This window comes from Phaseolus vulgaris, chromosome 2 (assembly GCF_000499845.2).
Source record: "Phaseolus vulgaris cultivar G19833 chromosome 2, P. vulgaris v2.0, whole genome shotgun sequence".
Lineage (NCBI taxonomy): Eukaryota > Viridiplantae > Streptophyta > Magnoliopsida > Fabales > Fabaceae > Phaseolus > Phaseolus vulgaris.
Genome location: NC_023758.2, coordinates 24,033,601 through 24,053,680, shown reverse-complemented (window position 1 = coordinate 24,053,680; position 20,080 = coordinate 24,033,601). Strand labels below are relative to the sequence as shown.

General features: G+C 29.5%; 2 protein-coding genes and 1 non-coding gene across 3 annotated transcripts; all 3 read left to right on the top strand.

The window, feature by feature from the left end:
• Positions 1–2,148: 2,148 nt before the first annotated feature.
• Positions 2,149–3,803, top strand: LOC137811000 (receptor-like protein 43). The gene has a single exon (XM_068612536.1). It carries the CDS (start codon positions 2,534–2,536, stop codon positions 3,785–3,787), a length of 1,254 nt encoding a protein of 417 aa, XP_068468637.1. The 5' UTR covers positions 2,149–2,533; the 3' UTR covers positions 3,788–3,803.
• A 1,815-nt stretch (positions 3,804–5,618) lies between these two features.
• Positions 5,619–5,689, top strand: TRNAG-GCC (transfer RNA glycine (anticodon GCC)). The gene has a single exon. It is a non-coding gene; the product is annotated as a tRNA-Gly (tRNA).
• An 8,988-nt stretch (positions 5,690–14,677) lies between these two features.
• On the top strand, positions 14,678–16,633 carry LOC137810999 (GATA transcription factor 5-like). The gene is made up of 3 exons (XM_068612535.1): positions 14,678–15,229; positions 15,372–15,658; positions 15,739–16,633. Exons 2-3 carry the CDS (start codon positions 15,374–15,376, stop codon positions 16,411–16,413), a joined length of 960 nt encoding a protein of 319 aa, XP_068468636.1. The 5' UTR covers positions 14,678–15,229; positions 15,372–15,373; the 3' UTR covers positions 16,414–16,633.
• Positions 16,634–20,080: the final 3,447 nt, after the last annotated feature.

Sequence of the window (20,080 nt, the reverse complement as noted above, 5' to 3'; positions counted from 1 at the left end):
TTAGTAACTCAAGGTGTTTTTTTCTTCTCTTTCTTTGTCTATTATATTTTTAGTAATGATATTTTAACACTTTTTTATTTCACAACTTATTACAATAATATAATAATATGAATATTTAAATTCAAAAGATGAGTGTTGACAAGTAATATTATCTATACAATCATTTATATAGTTATTTGTCAAAATACTATTTATTAAAATGCTACTATTATTATAAAAGAGTTGTGAATTGGTTGCACATAAAAAATGGGATTCGAAACTACCATTCTCCTAAAAGACAATTTTTAAATGTTATATTATTATGATATTATAGTGAGGTTATTAAGTAATTGTGTTCAGAGTAAAGGGTGTCAAAATATTATTGGTGCTTTCTTTCTTTTTAATTTAATACCATCAATTTTAGGTTGACAAGCATCTCATGTTGAAATTTTGTGTTCCATCCCACTCATAATTATAAATAAATAATCATCTCGTCACTTTTAAAGTGTGGTTTAATTTTTTAAAATTAAGAAATATAATAATTTGTTATTATGATAAAATAGTTATAAGATTTTTCATTTTATATTTTATAATATATATATATATATATAAATTAATTATAAATTAAATAAATAAAAAATAGACAATTTTTTCTTAAATTTAAAGATAAACGGAGAAGAAGAGAATATTTTTTTAAAATAAATATGACAATTTGAAGCGTAATTAATTAATAGAGTGTATGACAATGTTTTTGGGTTAATGATAAGTGTGAGATTTAAGTAAAAGATAGAAGTTAAAGAAAAGTTGGATTTACATAATTGTTGCTCATATAACTATTGTTGTAGTGAAGAAATGATGCATGTACCAAATGTATGACTTAGGGTGACACCTAATCTATCAAATCCTGTGTTTTCTAGCAATGGTTGGTTGGAAGCAACAATAGAAATTATATATTTGTAAAAGATAGAAAAGTGATTTGAATGAGTTTGCGAAAATTGAAAGTTATGATAAAAATGTCTAAAGCACAAATAACTAAGCTTTAGCGTTGGGACCCAAAGTGCAAACGAAAGTTGGACTTTACAACCACGTTGCCTGAATATTCACCAACCTACCGAGTAAGGTGTTAAAGGTAATGATATATTCACACTGATATATTTTTTATATGAAGTTATAATCCTTAATATTATTATTTTAATATTTTTTATATCATTTAATTATTTTTTATTATATATATTTATATCTAAATCATAGCATACAATTTTTATGATTTTCAAAGTATCATTTCTATAAAGAAAAATTATACTTTAACAATCAAATCAAGAGAGTTATATACAATTTTTATATAATGAATATATATAAATATAAATATACATAATAAAAAATAAATTTGTAATTAAATGATATAAAAAAATATTAAAATAATAATATTGTACTGGTCAGACCTCAGACATCGACGTCGGACTTTGACATCGGACCTTGGTGGTTTGGTCACATTAATGAGCAACATAAGTGAATCCCAGAAATAATAATGAGTTATCATCCAGACATAAGAAGGACCTAAATCATGGGAGGGTTCATACACGTGGTGTGTATAGTACGTTCAGGCCTAGCACACACAAGTAAATAATCATTGGAAGTGTTAAGGCCCATAAGAGTTAGGGTTTCCAAGGAAAGACTGCATTCATGACATGTGAATACTTAGGACACCCATAAAACAGATGGCCCCACAGCGCTCTGGGGCATGAGTTGGTACCCTGGCGGCCATACTGTTAAGATTTTGCACTCCAGAAGGAAGAGGAAAGTCCTGTGCAGCGGCTGCGCTAAGCTTGTGCAACGCGTCATACGATGCCTCGCTAATTCCACTTAAGAAAAGATCCTCGTGGGACATGGAGTTGACCTAGACACAACCTATATAAAGGGTGGTAAGAACCCTAGACAGGTACGTCGTTTCTAAGATTTAAATTGCTTTACATACTTATTGTTTCTTAGTCCAGTACTGACTTGATCGTCGGAGTGCAATCAACCAATAGGATCCCCTCTGTTTCAACGAAACCACTCTCGACCATCCAAGGAGAGAGCAAAAACCACCAAAAAAATAGGAGGAGACATCATCTGCTTTTGAGGAAAAAACAACTGACCGACGAAAATAAATATTATTAAATAAATATTATTAAAGTTTATAATAGGATTGTATAAAATATATGAATTTTCAATATATCATAATCATTATAAAATTATTAGGAAACATAACGGCTAAATTTAAATAAATAAATAAAGTACTACTAATCCAAGATTCATACATATAAATATCCACAACACTGGGTAAACCCTGTACAAACTGCCAGAAAAAGGGTTTGTACCTTTCTTGTTTGTATAAAGAATAAAAATAATGTGAATTTAGAAAAGGTTGGTGCACCGGACAAGCATCTGAGTTCAGTTCTGTCGTGAAGCCACTCACCCAAAAGTGGAAGAAGCCTACGCTCCACAAAAACCCACCTTTCTCTCTCTGCTCGTTTCTTCCATCGCCATCAAAATCAAAAAGTGGAAAGCAGGAATGGGGTCTCTCTGTGTCCCTCTATCTACGATCATCGCAATTTGGTGTCTATTATTGGGTGCTGAATCGAAGACACATTGGGGAGATGCAGAGGTTCTCAAGGAGTTAAAGCAAGGTTTGGAACAAGCTTCGGTGATCCCAGGCTCTTGCGTCAGTTCCTGGGACTTCACCCTCGACCCCTGCGACAACCTATTCGCCGACAAATTCACGTGCGGCTTCAGATGCGACGTCGTCGTTTCAGGCCTTAGTCGAGTCACTGAACTTGCGCTGGACCAAGCGGGTTATGTTGGCTCTCTCACCTTCACGTGGAACCTTCCTTTTCTACAAACACTCGATCTCTCCAAAAACAACTTCTCCGCCCAAATTCCTGATTCCTTTTCAAACCTAACTCGCCTCCGCCGACTCAGTCTCTCGTCCAACTCCTTCTCCGGCGAGATACCCCCTTCCCTCGGCACACTCCCCAGCCTCGAAGAGCTTTACCTCGACAGCAACAACCTACGAGGAACAATCCCACAAGGCTTCCACAACCTTAAAAGACTCGAACTCCAATCCAACAATCTCAACACCCACCTACCAAACTTTGACACATTCACAAACCTTAAATACCTCGATTTCAGCGATAACTCCATCGCGGGAGAGTTATCGGCCTCGCTCCCTGTCTCGCTGGTTCAGATATCAATTCGGAACAACAATTTAAACGGTGTCTTATCGAGTGAAAGCTTCAGGAATTTGAAGAGGTTGCAGGTGGTGGATTTCAGCTCCAACCGAATGAGTGGTTTAATTCCTTCGGTTTTCTTCGAGCTTCCGTCGTTGCAGCAGTTGACGCTGTCCTTCAACGAGTTCACGAAGGTTGAAGCACCTTATAAGGGAGTGGAGTCGCGGAGCAGACTTATAGCGGTTGATTTGAGCAACAACAGGCTTGAGGGGTTTTTGCCGTCATTCATGGCGATGATGCCGAAGTTATCGTCGTTGTCCTTGGAGAATAACGAGTTCACAGGGCGAATAGCGACCCAGTTAGCGGAGAAAACGGTGTCTCCCAAAACGGGGGTGACTCCGTTGGAGAGGCTTCTGTTGAGGGGGAATTACTTGGTGGGAGGGATTCCTCGGCCCTTGTTAACATTGAAACGCGATTCTGCGAACGTGAGTTTAGTGGATAACTGCTTGTACAGGTGTCCTCATACTTTCTTTTTCTGCCAAGGTGGACAACAGAAGTCATTGGCACAGTGTAACAGATTTGTCTCAACTACTGAATAATTTTTTATTTTTTTTACTTTCTCCTTCTTGATTTATGATGATGATATATCTTATCTTAAATCTTAAATAATGTACTAATACATGAGTCTATGAGAGGGTTTTGGTCAACGATAAGATTTTGTCCCTCGCAGACGTTGCAACTTGCAGCCACGTGAACCATGTGGAATGCATCGTGACCATTCAATACTAGTCGTCAACATTGCATGACCACTTGCTTTTTATTGGTAAAAACATTACATGACTACAAAGAATCATATTATAAAGTATGGAAAAAAATTAGTCACAAAGTTAAGTTTTAACAGTCTTTTTAAATTATGAAGAATTTAAGGTTTGATAAGCACAATAGGTTTGGCAAATAAATTTTCTTGGTTTAGGACTTTTAATGAATGTACTTTTTTAAATTAGACTTTTAACTCTACGCCCAACAATTTTCAAAATTATTATTTTACTTTTCTTTAAAGTAATTTGTGGATTCTTTCTTGAACATGTTTTACAGAATTTATAAAATATACTCCATAAATTTTAAAACAAACTTTTCAGAATGTATATAATACTTTATAAAATGTGTTTTTCTAAAATGAGCTTTTCATAAAAAAATATTTTTTGCTTACTTCTTCTTCTAAGTGTAACGTTCTCATTCTCTTCTTCTTCTTCTCTAGCGGTGATGGCACAAAAGCAGTTGAAGTGGTTTGTGAGGTGCACAGAGAGAAAAGTGGACAGGGTAATTCAGTCATTTCAGCCAGTTATGGGGATGCATGAAGTAAAAGCCATTAAAGGCCTAGCACGAATAAGATATAACCCATCTTCAAGTAGCTCCAACTTCGGCCTTGGATCAAGCTCAGATGGTAGTCCATTAACAGTTTTCAAACCTGGTCATGGAGTTTGTTTAACAAAATGACTTAGATAAGGGTCTACCTATGGGTTTAAGAAAAAAAGAAAATTAAAATGTGAGGATTTTATAAGTTGTTAAAAATAAAATTAAATAGAAAGTTATTTCTTACAAAGAAAAAAATGTACAAGTACTAATCGGCACGACCGAGACTATGACCTGACCGACATTACAAAGCCAATTACGTTTAAGCAGAAGTAGTGAGACTAATCAACAATCAAGAGATAGGTAATACACTTCTAAACATGACTCAACTCTCTAACATGACCCAATAAGAAAGGTCCATCACAATCATATAAATAGGCACAAAATATAAGAATCAAGTACGTCATTATACAGTACTTAAAATATCGAATGTCGAATACTAAATTTGACTTGAGCGTCGGAGTGTTCTTTACGGGTGTCATCCGAGTCTGGACTTTGTGGAGGTCGAGAAGCAAAGGAAGAAAAGAAGAATGAGGAGCTTGCTTAGAGAGAAATAAGAGTGTATATCGACCAATCGAGAAGGCAGAAAAGAGAAACAACTTGAATTCTTGGTTCCAACCCCGTTCAAAAATAAAATATAATAAAAAATTAAATATAAAACTACACAAAAGTAAAAACAAATTAGTAACTTACATAAGGAAATCAGCCTCCCCTCTTATTAAAAAAAACAGGCTTATTTTTTAAAAGAAAGAAAAATGAGATTATTTTATAAAGTCAAAATATATTCAGGTGTAATTACAATATGTGATAAGATGCATTAAGAAAAGAAAAAAAATGTCAAGAAATTTTAATATTGAGATCTCAATATTTCATTGTTCATATATTCATTTTCAAAACATAGAACTGATGAAAGTATTTTGTTTGTACAAATTAACTTACGAAATCTGATGAAGAATATGAAATATCTCAACATAATACTATGATTAAAAATAAAACAAGATAGATATGTAACAAAAAGCACCAGTGGTCTAGTGGTAGAATAGTACCCTGCCACGGTACAGACCCGGGTTCGATTCCCGGCTGGTGCATTTTGTTTTTTATTTTTTTGTAAAAGCTAGTAGTTGTCAACTCTCTGCCTCGTTGTGTCGCTGTCTCGCTGAACTGTGCTTTTCATCCAATGTTGTGAACCACAACCACATGAATGAGAAATATTTAGTACATCATGTTTATTCTTTATTATGAAATGTAAATACTCCAAGATTATTTATGTATATATACAGGAAAAATATGTTTTTACCCCACTGTTTTGATTTGACATTCTTATAACAACGTAAATAATAGCCATATATTGAATTAAATTATCTAATTAAAAAATAAAATAATTTTTTTTAGAATCAACAAATGAGGATTATATATGTAAGAGAAAATAATAAAATCTTCTAACTGGGGTTATCACCGAGTCATGAGTTTCCCACTTTTGTTATTTCTTAAAGTTGCTGGAAATGAAATGTGTCCTGATATGGTGGCACTATTAAGTAGTCTCACCTTCCATTCAATTTATTTAGTTAGCATACTTAGATGCTACTGCTACACCATTAATTTACAAGTGCTCCTATACTTATATTATTTCAAATATTGGATTAACTCAACTAGTTAAAACAAGAGTGTAATTAAATTGAATAAGACGATATAGTAAATAACATTGAGTGAGGTTCCTTAATAGTCTAAGATTGTTTCACTTCCTCACTCTTTCTTGGTGTTTACTTCTGAGGAAAAAGCCTTTAGTTGGAAGCTCCACAAAGTTCCGTATTCTTTATCGCTTTTTGCCTTTACGTACAAACAAACTCAAGCCAACAAGAGCAGAGTAGTACCATACAACCCACACCCACCTACGTTTAACTTCAACTTACTTATTTTACCACTCATTCTTTCAATCTTACGCTACCAAAACACAACAACCCAATATCCTTACCCTTCACTACATCAAAAATGTTCTGCAAAATTCCTCAGACACATTTCAATAGGTTAAAAAAGTACTCTCAGTCGTATATAAAGCACAATAATGTTAGTTTAGTGTGTTTGAATAATGAAATTATTCATTTATGTAGCAATAATAATTCTTTGATACCATATGTAACGAGGAATTTTCAAGTGTGTAACAACAAATTATGGTATCTCCAACTCTGTTGTCACTCTTTCTTGGAGTCAGGCTTCACGTGCGTAGGAGTTTCCTTTCTCATTCCTTTCTTGCTGGTTTCTTCTCTTTTAGGACTAGGGTAAGTTCGATGTGATATAAAAACTGCTCTGAAAAAATAAATTATAATTTTTACTAATCCTTCTTAAATCAACACTCCATACAGTATCACTTTTGTCGTCCAACCAAAATGAGTTTTTCTTAAATATGGGTTTCACAAGAGTGAATTTTCCACACAAGAATGATAAAAATAGAAAATAACTACTTTGAGATTTTTTTTAAATTTTTCTTTAAAAAACCACATACCAACTCTGTTTTACTAATATATAATAATAATAATACTTTAAAATTATATATATTTGTAATATTCAAAAAATGATATTTTTACTATTCAACAACTAACAACTACTTAACAACCTACATTTAAGAATAGTGTGACTATTAAAACGAAAAATTATATGTTCACAACCCTTTCTTTTTTTACATTAATTGACAACTTCAAAGTTATTATTTTATTAAAAAAAGCAGATATAAAGTGAATGTATTTTTTAATAGTTCGTTAAAGAATTATTTCCCTATTCAAAAAAATATTTTTTTATAGTTGGATAAAAAGATGAAAGACAAATATCAAGTAATTGTAAAAATATATTAGGAAGTTAAAATATCATTGCCTGTATTATTATTATTATTATATTAATAAAAGGAGTTGTTAAGTAAGTATCTGAATTGGTATTTGCAATACATAGAAAACAATTGGATTCCTAGCTAAGTAGACTGTGAGTTGGTATATTTTTTGATGAAAAACTAATAAAAATGCCACATCTAGGCAGTTCTAAACTGGTTATGGACAATGGTGAGTTTGCATTTTTTAATAAAATCATGAATGTAAGTTTTTTATACTTTCAAGCGCGTGAGTCAACTCATATACATAACCGGTGGGTTTTGTGAGGGTAAATGTGAATTCTTAAAATTAAAGTTTATTTAATATGCCTACTATACGACAAATCTTCTTTTATAATATGGATTTTATGTGAATGTGAGCCCAAAAGAGACTGATGTTAACATAACGAGACAAGTTCACCCATATAGGCAAACTCTAATTGTAAGTAAATTGTGGTTCATCTTTTCATTCTAGTTAATGACATCACACCTCATTATATGTTTAAAATAGTTTTTTTTTTATAATTTACCCCTTTTTATACGTTACAAAATCCATGAAATTATGTTTTATAATTTTAGTTATTGAATTACTTTTATCCAATTGAAATTTCTTAATTTAAAATTTTCTATAGATTTTCTCTTTATTTTAGTTCAATTTTTCGTAATTTTTGGTGAGATTGAGAACAACATATTATACGTAGAAAAGGATAATAAAGATAGAAATTGTTATCAAGTATAACTTAATAATGACTTAATATATTTTTTAAATTAACATCGAACAAAATTATCAATAATAAAATAAAGAAATCAAAATAAATAAATAAAATAGAAACAAAAATGATAGATGATTACAAACTAGGAACTAAATTACAGATTTTTTAAAATACAGAAATTAAATTTTAATTAAAGAAAATCGTACTTAAAAATTTGTGTTAAAAATAAAATTTACTTAATCTAATCCAATTCTTCATAGGCGGTAGATTAAACATAATTGCTCTTTTTAAGATAAATATATTAAAATTGTTTTTTTTTAAATAAAAAAACGATGAATTCTTCTTCAATAATCATAGGGAAAAAAACTAAACATTTGAATTATAAAATATAATAACTAATTATATTACTTAAGAAAAATAATATATATCCACTAAATAAAATTATCCTAAAATCAGTAGTTTCTAAAATAATATGCATATACATAAACTCTAAAATACAATACAGAAAGAACATAACACATTCATTTTGTCTTGTCATGCTCCATGTAGAATACCTCTCATTATACAAAATATAATGCATAAGGATAAAATAATATAATAATTATTAATTTTAAAATATTTTTATTTGAAATATATAAAGATAATCAATTCAATACATTCACTCTCTAAACTAAAAAAAAAATCACATATCTATCTACTTAAAAAAACAAACACAACAAAGTACACTTATTATCTTTCCAAAGAATTATGTTAAACATGTTTACTAATACTTAACACATAAAGAATACCATTGATAACAACCACTTTTAATTTTTTATATTCAGGATTACTTGTATCTATTACATAACCTTTAATGTAAGCATCATCTTTAACTTTTTTGTTACATAATGTCTTGATTTATATAATTTGATATTTTGAAAGTTATGATATTTTCTCTCAGGATTGCTAAGAAGTGGGCTTTAAGTCTAACTCGACCTCATAAAACCGGCTCATGAGGTTGAGGTTTGCATCCACTTATATACAAAGAAAGGCTCTATTCTCTAGTCGATGTGGGATCTCCAACACACCCCCTCACGCCGAGACTACCAACTCGTGCGTGGAGATATATGTTATGGGTGGTCCGATAACGACCCGATGGCGGGTGGCACGATAGGCCCAACAAATACTCGTTAGGATAGGCTCGAAATGGCTCTGACACCATGTTAAGAAGTGGGCTTTAAGCCTAACTCGACCTCATAAAACCGGCTCAATGAGGTGAGGTTTGCACCCACTTATATATATTATGAAAGACTCTAATCTCTAGTCGATGTGGGATTTCCAACAAGAATCAAAATAACACATCACATATCTTCATAAAATGATAAACATCATATTATTAAAAATAATTAATATTTTTCTTTTCTTAAATTTCAGAAGCCTCTAAAACATAAATTAAGATATTGATGAAGTAATATTTCTCCATTATTATTTTTAGAATTTTCAGGTGATATTTGTTTTTTATTTCTCTTATGGGCATAATAACGTCATATGAATGTTTTATACACATAATTATTGCTCAATGTTTTAATTATAAAATACAAAGTATATTCGATAAAAAAATGATTAAAAAATTAGTTTAGCAAAAAATTCTTTAAACTAAAAGCTATCCAATAAAACAATTATAGTTTTTATAACACGAGAACTAATATGAAATAATAGAATAATAACATGTATAAATTCATATTACAATGACACAAGAAAAAATTTCACTCGAGCATATTAACAGAAATGTTGTGTTAAACCTTAAGAAGTTGATTGGATAAGGTAAAAAAAAAAGACCTAAATAAGGTGACCTCGAAATCGCAAATTGGTGAAGAAAGTCACTTATCAGTTGGATGCTGAATCATTGCAATACATGTACATGTAAAACGACCTTGGGTAGGTGGGTCATCTGAAAACAACTTAAGAGTGGAAATCAAACAATTGAGTTTTTGTTTTTAAAAGTTTTTTTTCTTTTCTGTTAATTAATAAAAAATATATTACCAATTTTTTTTAACTTTTCAACTAAACTTAATATTAGTTCCTTTGATTTTAGTTATGCTTGTTTCTTTTTTTCAATTGTATTTTAATAAATGATAACAATAATTATAATTTATCATTAAATTATAATAAATGCATTGTAATTAAATTCCTAAAATTAAATAAACAACTATAGAGCTTTTAATAAATCAAGTTACTCAATTTGACTTTAGTAATATATTGGGATGAAAAAAATTAATTTGTATTTTTAAAAGTTTAAAATGTTTTATGGTAAACTAAGTTATTTAAATGAAAAAAAATTAACAAACCATTCCAATTCTATTAATTACAAGAGTGTTTCGAATATTAAAAATAATGTGCAATTTCAGATTTAAAAAATATGGGTAATTCTTAATATTATGTGCGACTCTTAATCCTATTTTTTTTTCTCTCTCTTTTATTATCTTTAGTCTCTTTATATTATTTCTCCCTCTTTTCACTCTTTCTTTACCTTGCCTCTAATATTATTTTTTTTTTTCTCTCTCTCTTCTTTCTGGTCCATCACTCTCCTATGTGGTAATATTGGTATAAAAATGTCAACACTGTGATGTAATTACTATAAATTGTTTATTCTTGCAAGAAAAATGTATTGAAAATGTGTTATATATTGTTTATATGAGTTTTAATTAAGGTTAAAAAATACTTTTTCAACATTTAAATTATATTTATTTTAAGAAATTTGAAGTTATTTATCCAAATATTTTTTTGGAAACAAAATAAACATACTTTAATTAAAATTTAAAATCTTTCATCCAAATAAGTTTGATTTGTCCTACTCGATTTCCTTCATTCTATATTTGACAATGTATAAAAAAAATTACCTCTCCATTTATCTAAAATAAATTATTACGTGTATAAGTAATTTACTAATGCCTTTTTTAAAGTTTTCAACCTAAATTTCTATCTACGCCAAACGCATAAACCATGCCTTGGTGGTATACCAAGTCAATTCCGTCGATAACACAACTTGTAATACTCAACAGCTGTAGTTAATGTTTTTCTTACACTCAACAGCATTGTGTTGGGATAATTTACTAAAATCGATTTTGATTTCTAAAACTGCATTTAAGAATTAAAAAAAAAGTAAAAATATTTCTTTATCATTCTGACATTTATTATAAAGATAAAATAAATTATGTAAAAATTTAATTTAATTTAAATTGTATTTTTTAATAAATTCTGACAGTTGTTATTAGCATTATAATAAACTAGCCAAAACATTTCTATTATATATATATATATATATATATATATAATTTTATTATTACGAATAATTAATTAAAAATTACTATAATTTTAAAAATATATAACTTGTTGTAAAAGTATTATAAAAATTTATATAGTTATTATTTAAAAATATAATTATTTAATTGTTTATATTATTAAATAAATAAATAAAATATTTTTTATTAAGATATAAAATAAATAAATATTTTAATAATTTTATAACGTAATTAATTGATTTAAAAAAATAATTATAAAAATTTAAAAAAGAAAATAATAAAATAATAAAATAAGGTATATTAATAGAATAAAATACAATAAAAAATCATAAAATAGAAACAATTTTTTTTCAAAAAATAATTAGTTAATATAGTGATTAAATTAGAGATATTTTAGAGACTAAAAAAATTTTGGTTTTTAAATTAGTTTATATTGGTAGTTAAAATCTTGATTAGATACTAATTTAAAAATTATTTAATAATAATAAAAAATAATTTAAATTTTTTTAATAATTTTTTTAGTGTGAGTTGTGTATAAAAAAAATAACTGTTATAAAACTGTCACTACAAGAAAAAAAGGTTTTAGTGGAGGTTATTTAGCGGAGGTTAACATAACCTTAGGAATTGATTTAATTAATTGAGGTTTTTTCTTAAAACCTCAACAAAATAACGGAGGTTTTTTAACCTGATTTAAATTCCTGTGGTATTTTACGGAGGTTTTGAAACCCATGATATTTTACGGAGGTTTTGAAACCCATAGTATTTTACAGAAGTTCTTAAACCCATGGTATTTAACAGACTTAATGGAGGTTTTAACCCTAGATAATATAAAAATAAACCCTCATTAAAACTATTTTTTCTATAGTGTGTTACAAAGAAAAAAAAATATTTCTTGATAGGTATAGATAAATGTGCTCTTAGTGGGTCATCCTATTTTGAATATAGTTCATTATCTATTTGTAGAATGTGAAGACTATTAGTTTATCAAAACCCGTGATACTAATATTAATATTTTTTTTTCTGAATATAGTTCATTATCTATTTGTAGAATGTGAAGACTATTAATTTATCAAAACTCGTGATACTAATATTAATATTTTTTTATTTAATTTGGTTTTAATTTTTTTAATATCTATTATAAATGCTAAAAGGAAGAATAACGTTATTCGTAGTTGAATACAAGCGTTACGACATATTAAACAAATTCTCATTAAAATATATTTTAAATAATTTTGATATTATCTTAAAAAATAAATTTTTTAAATTTAATTTAATCTTACAAAATTAATTTTTAAGATATATATTATGAATATCTAGTTTACATAATCTAATTTAATGTTATAAAATTAATTTATAAAATATATATTGTGAACTGATATGATATTATTTTTAGTTGACTTTAGAAGCTCAATAAAGTTTAAAAGAATTTTAATATAAGAAAAAAATAATTATATTCTTAATCCGTATTTTCTTTTAAAGTACATGGATAAAAAAAGTAGACAAAATGCTTTACTATAATTGTCTCATAAGCACACAGTTTAAGTAGTTTCTGTATGAAAAGAAAGTAGTATAAAAACTTGGTATTGATTTATTGTATCTTTTAATTAGTGAACCTAATTGAGGCTAATTAAAATATTTAATCATGGTGAATGAATGAATATTTAGGCATGAGAGTGGTTATTATGGATTAAAATAGGAAGGGGGAGTGAGGAATAATGTCAGTAGTGTTACTGAGAGACAAAAGCTGAGTTGGTGTCATTGCTGGGCTCACTTTTTTAACTCACTTTGCTTCTAAGTCATGCCATGTCCCAAATCCAAACTCAAACTGTATCATCACGATCAAGGACACACTGGGAATTTCAACCACTTCACTTTTACTTAACTTATCACCTAATAAAGTTATACATTCAAATAAATACCTAAATTTTTTAAATACTATATTCATTTTATCAGTAATTTAAAACTTTTTCACATATATTCAAAAAAATAAAATAACTAATAAACTTTTTATTAAAATATTCTTACACTCTTCTCTATATATTCTCTATAATTATTTTACATTAAGGATTACTCTCTCATCTAATTGGTTTTGAGTTTGAACGGTGTTTTATTTCTTTTGGAAGTAGAAAAAAAAGTAATCAGATCGTACTCTCTTCATCTGTTTCTACGTCTCATTTCAGTTTTTTTTTTATATAATATTTTAAATTGATTTTCAATTTTATTTCAACGGTATTTTAAATAAATACTCGTGTTCATTATATATATATAGAGAGAGTGAGAAAGTTATTTAAAAAATATCTTGGGTGAAAAAAAGGAAAAAAGATGCAAACTAGCGTAAGGTCAAAGGATGCCATTTTAAAATCAAAATATTTTTTCACAATTTTATTTATCAGACATTGAATATTTTTTATATTTATTCAATATTAGTCTTGGAATAATATTATCCTTCTAACTATTTCATGAAAGGTAATTGAATAAAATAAAATATTTAATTTGAAATATATAAAAACTATTTAATATTTCACCAGTTATTGTTGTCACTATTTAATATAAAAGAAAAAAACTGACACGTTATAAAAAAGATCAAATATAATAATATTAAGAAGAAGATGCATTAATAATAGTAATCCTAGAAATAAGAATTTAATTTTTTTCATCCAATACTCCCGTGAAGTAAATACAGTCATTGTCGGAACATTTATAGGTTTGTTGACAATTATTCTACCCTCCAATTCAAATTTCAAACCTTAAACTCTTTTATTGTAAGCGGGTTAATTTTAAAACCAAAAACGGTGTGGTTTAATTGGTGAAAGAATATACTTCATAACTACCCTGATACGAATATACATATATACGTATTAGTGTATAAACAAATAAATGTATTTGACGGGCAACATGAAATTTGTATTAAGAGACCATAACTCTGACATGCTTTCAATTAACCTCTGCCTTCACATACATACTAGATTTTCATTACTGTGGAGAAACCTATGAAAAAAATATGTATAAAAACTTAAGGAAAAGTTCACGTGTGTTTTGAAATAAGATTAGGGTGTGAATCTGCTTTGGCCTTTAGCCTTTTATGGAGTTATCTTTGGCAAGCGATAATTAGAAAACAGAGAGCGGGAAAAGTAACGTTAGATGGGAAACAGCCAAATGCAAAATGAGCGGCGACAAGCAATCAAGCATAGACGCAACCACTTAAGGCAGGTATTTAGGTTAATTTATATTCACGTTTTCTACCAGAGAGGAAAACAAAAAGTTAAAAGAGAAGAAGGATCATTTTTTTTAAGTTGTGGTTTCCTAGGTCTTCACAAATTTTGGCTTCCGCTGGGAAATCACTTCTATTACATGCTATACATCAAACTTGTTTCAGTTCTTTCACTGCTGGATAGTTACTGTGGCGGTAGTTCTACCCCTCCAAAACGCAAATGAGATTTGTGGGTAGAAAATTTAGGGATCATTTCATTTGTTTATGAGCATGTATGTACGTTATGTGTGTACACAATACAAACGTATTTGAAACGTATAAATACTATAAAGAAAGGAAAAAGCGAATAAGAGACAGTGGAGAGTGAGAAAGAAACGGGCGCTTTTAGTAATTATCAGGACGCTTTTATCCCTCATTCAATGCTTTACCAAACTCCCTATCCTCAACCTTCTCAATTTCATCCCTTGCCTTCTTCTTCTTCTTCTTCTTCTTCTATCTCTCTTCTTCTCCTCCCTACCTCATTACATATCTCCCCTCTATATTCCTTCTCTCCTATCTCTCTTCATCAGGTATTCATTATTTAATATCTCTTTTTACCATTTCTTTTTCTCAATTCTTCTAAACACAGCAAATGTTCAGGTGTTTGTTAAAGTCTATGGTCTTTTTCTTATATTAGGCTATGCTCTTGATTTTGATGTTAAACTGAAACAGGCATGGAGTGCATGGAAGCAGCTTTGAAGAGCAATTTTAGGAAAGAAATGACTGTAGAACTCAGTCCAGAAACCTTCATGGAGGAGTTCAGTGTGCAAAACGGTACCACTTGCGACGACTTTTTCGTGGACGACCTTCTTGACTTCTCGCACGTCGAAGAAGAACCAGAACAACAGAAGGAACAAGACTCGGTTTGTCTATCCCTTCAAAAAGAAAACCCAAGCCAAGAACCCTATGCTTTCAAACCCGATTATTCCTCTGTGCCCACCACCGAGCTTAGCGTTCTGGTATTTTTTTTCTTAATTTTATTTCTTCCCAGGTTTATCTGTTTTGTGTTGGTGGTTGACGAAAGTTGCAATTTTTACAGGCGGATGACGTGGCCGACTTTGAGTGGTTGTCTCATTTCGTGGAGGAATCCTTCTCGGAATTCTCTGCGGCGCTCCCCACCGTAACAGAGAGCAACCCGACGGGCCTTGCGGCGAAAGAGCCAAAGCCCGAACTGGAAAGCCCAGTTTTCACTTTCAAAACCCCGGTTCAGACCAAAGCGAGAAGCAAGCGAAGCAGGAACGGTGTTCGTGTTTGGCCGCTCGGTTCCCCTTCCTTCACCGAATCTTCCTCTAGCTCCACCACCACCACCTCATCATCTTCCTCCTCCTCCCCTTCCAGCCCCTTGCTAATTTACACCAACATCCCTCGTAGCCTCGACCACGTTTGCTCCGAGCCCAAACCCAATAAGCCGAAGAAAAAACACTCTTCCGACAGTGTGGGCACCCTGGCGCCGCGACGGTGCAGTCACTGCGGCGTGCAGAAAACCCCTCAGTGGCGAACTGGGCCGCTCGGCCCAAAAACGCTCTGTAACGCATGCGGGGTCCGCTTCAAGTCGGGACGGCTCCTACCCGAATATAGGCCCGCTTGCAGCCCAACATTCTCCAGCGAATTACACTCCAATCATCATCGTAAAGTGCTCGAGATGCGGCACAAGAAGGAGATGGTAACTGGGACTGAAAATGGTTTTACACCTGCTCCTGTTCCCAAATTTTGATTTACTTTTTTTAATTTTTAAAAAAGTAAAAGGAAAAAAAAAAGGAGAAAAGACTAGGTAGAGAGAGATTAGAGAAGGTAGGGCAAACTTTAGACCCGGTTCAATGGGAACCGAGTTAGTGTATATTTTTTTCCTTGTATTGAGTGCTGTAGGTGTTAGTCTTTGTAACTGATTAGGTGACTTTGATATTGAAGTTATTTCTTTTACCTTTTTATTGTTAGTTTTGATTTGTTTTTAACTTTTATTTTTATTCTGACCGCACAATAATTAATGTAATGGGTTTGGGTATGGAGGGTTAGTGGGTGGTTTTGAATGAAATTGTTTGGGTATGGGCGTTGAGAGGCATGAAGATTGTGAATGAAAGAACGCAACGAGAAGTGGTTAAACGAGGGGTAGTGTCGTAAGCTGAAGGTACATTGGAAACCTAAAGAGTTTGTGAAAGTGCAGAAAGATGGGTTTCGGTTGGCATGATGACTCCCAACAAGTGAGAAGGAACGTGTCGGGGGCATAGTATTCTTAAATTTGAAGTTTATTTGGATTTTTATGCGACACTAGATTTTGGACTCGCCTATTCCTGGGGCGCCACCTTTATTTATCACACAAACTACTTTCCTTCCCCTTCATACACCCACTATATTCCATCTCTTACCATTACTCTGTTGCAAAACCAGATTTTGAATTATTACCCGCCAAATACGAATCTCAATAATTTGAAAATGTTCCACCAAATAATGACATTTGGGTTTTGTTTGTCATTTATGTTTTTATCAACTATCATTATGGAGGAGTAATGAAGGAAAGCTACACACACAAAACACCTCCATCTGCCACTGATCCCACACACGAACCCGGTATCTTTCCTACCCAACATACCATTGTGCTATTCAACACATCCTCCTCCATATAAAATTCACAACTAAACTCTTCTCGTTTAAAATTATTTCAATTTTAATAGAGAATTTTTGTATTGATTTGATATATGAATGAATAATATCACATTTTTAAATAGAGTAAATATATATATATATATATATATATATTTGATTATTTTTATTATTTTTATTGTTTTTAATGTTTTTATCTTTTGTGTTCAATGATATAAACATTTAGTTTATTAAATAATTCTTTCAGTGTTCGACTCATTTTATGTTGACTGAGTTTATTAAAATTATAGATATTTTTTCTTTTAACATTGTAAAAAGAAATAATAATAATATTTTATTTTTTGTGAAATTTTAATTATCTATAATAATTATTTAATATCATGTTTTTTTATTGTAAATTTTCATAATAAAATTCTTTACTTAATATTTGAGATGGAAGAACGGTTGTGAACAAAGTATGTGTACCCTTGTCACTCTATGGAAACAGAAAAACAGAAATGAAACATAAATTTCATACATACTATTTTTCAAAAATAATAATAGGCATAATTAAACTTCCCCTCTTCTCATCATGACTACTCCCATCTTAATATTTCACAAAAAGACGCATAGTTAATTTAGATAGTTTTTGAAAATTCAACATCCAAATACATTTGAATGATTAAACTTGACAGTTTGAATTTTTTAATCTTAACTATTTTGATAAAAAAAATATTTTTAATTTATTGAATTTTAATTTTTTAACACATCATTAAATGTAAAATTATTTTATTATTAAACCATATTTAATAATATAAATATATTAGTTGAGAAAGATTTTCAATTAATATTGATATTGATTAAATTTATTTATTTTTACTAAATTTCATTAGAGTTTTTTCAACATAAAAATAATTCTAACAATATCAATTGGAAAATAATCTTAATTAATGTTAATTAAAAAAATCTTATCTGCATTCCAAATATAGCACAATAATTTAATATATGGTAAAAAACTATAATTCATGTTGGCTAAAAAATAACTTCAACTAACATCAAGTGAAAATAACCCAGTTTGTGTTTGTTAACTGAAAATACCACTGAGATTGACAAACAAAATTCTCACTATTATGGGATGAGAAATAATAGTAGCATGTCAAAACAACAAATAATCTTGACAGTGTGAACTAAAAAATAACTACAATTCACTTATAAAAACTTTTAAACATCAATAAGAAAAAGGTTGAAACAGTTTCAATGTCAATTGAGTTGATAACTTGAACGCATATGAAAAGAATAAAACTTAGATATGAAAGATAAAACAACATGAAAAATTCTAAATTTTATTATATATATATATATTAATTTTAAGTGCTTTAATTAGTAATATGTACCTTTTTTCCGATTTTTCTACGAAATAACATATTTTATTATAAAATATTTTAAATTCTATCTGAAAATAAATTACTTTTTTCTTTTGAAAAAAAAAATCATCCCAACATAGCTGTATTTATTAGCATTTTAAGTGGCTGCAACCAGACCATTCTAGTTAGACGAACCTATGACTATGATGGATTATGTATGAGGTTATTTCCATTAATTTCAGCTTATGATGTTACAGAAAGTCAATCAAATGAGTAATGATGACACTCCATCATCTTTGTGTAGCATTTCAGTGACAATCATAAAATTTTGAAAATAAAATATTATTTTATTTGAATTTAGAGAACACATGAGTGAATAATTGTATCTATTTAAAGTGAATTGAGTGATAAAGAATTAATGATGGGATTAAGAGGTAAGAAAAGAAAAAGCTTTATGTAACCAATTAAGATAAAAAAGGATGGAGGTTTGCACATTGTTTTCCAACTTACTCAAGCTTTCTTCATTCAGTTTAATTTTAGTGTCTCTTAAGAGAATTGATTATTTGGAACTTTATCTGTATTTGGTAGCCTTGGTTTTTAGTAGGTAATCTTTCAAATTTTAGTATTCAATGCAACCAATAAGGTTACTAGAGTGATTAATTTTACCTCCATACATGATTAATATTTTGTTGCCAGAAGCTTCATGTTTATATATACCTTGGAGAATCAGTTTAATATGATCATAATTTTGTTTTATCTCTGTGGGTTAGGACAAATAAAATTATGAGAATTATAATAATTCTCAATTTATTCTTATAAGAATATTGGGTTGTTAAGAGGTTAGCCAAAGTTTAACTTTATCTTCAAATCTTTACCCAACTAATTATTTACATTCAAATATGATCATCCGGTTAAGATATGAAAATGGAATAAAATAAGGTGAATGTGGCTTTTTTAATACAATGTATTAATTTTAACATTTGACTAGTTAAATAGAAAATAGTACATGACAAAATTATAAAATAAATTAAGATATAATTTATAATTGGTATTCTAAAAAAAATAATTTTATAAATTCTTATATATTCTTTCATTATTATTATTATTATTATTATTATTATTATTATATTCCTTTTGAGTAAGAAAATGTTAATTCTAAATTAGATTAGAACAGTTTGACATACAATTTAAACTCCTACAAATTAATATTTTTAAAAAAAAAACTTGAATTATCATCTACTGAAAAAAAAACTTGAATTATCATCTACTGAAACCACATCTCACACTGAATTATTAAACTTCAATTATTCAATACGGTGTCTAATATGTGGTGAAGTTGTTAGGGTAGGCTCCTTCTTCTTTAGACATATAGTGTTAGAGGTTAGACATATAGTGTTAGAGGTTATAGCGGTTATTATCAGTATAAAATATTAAAATAAA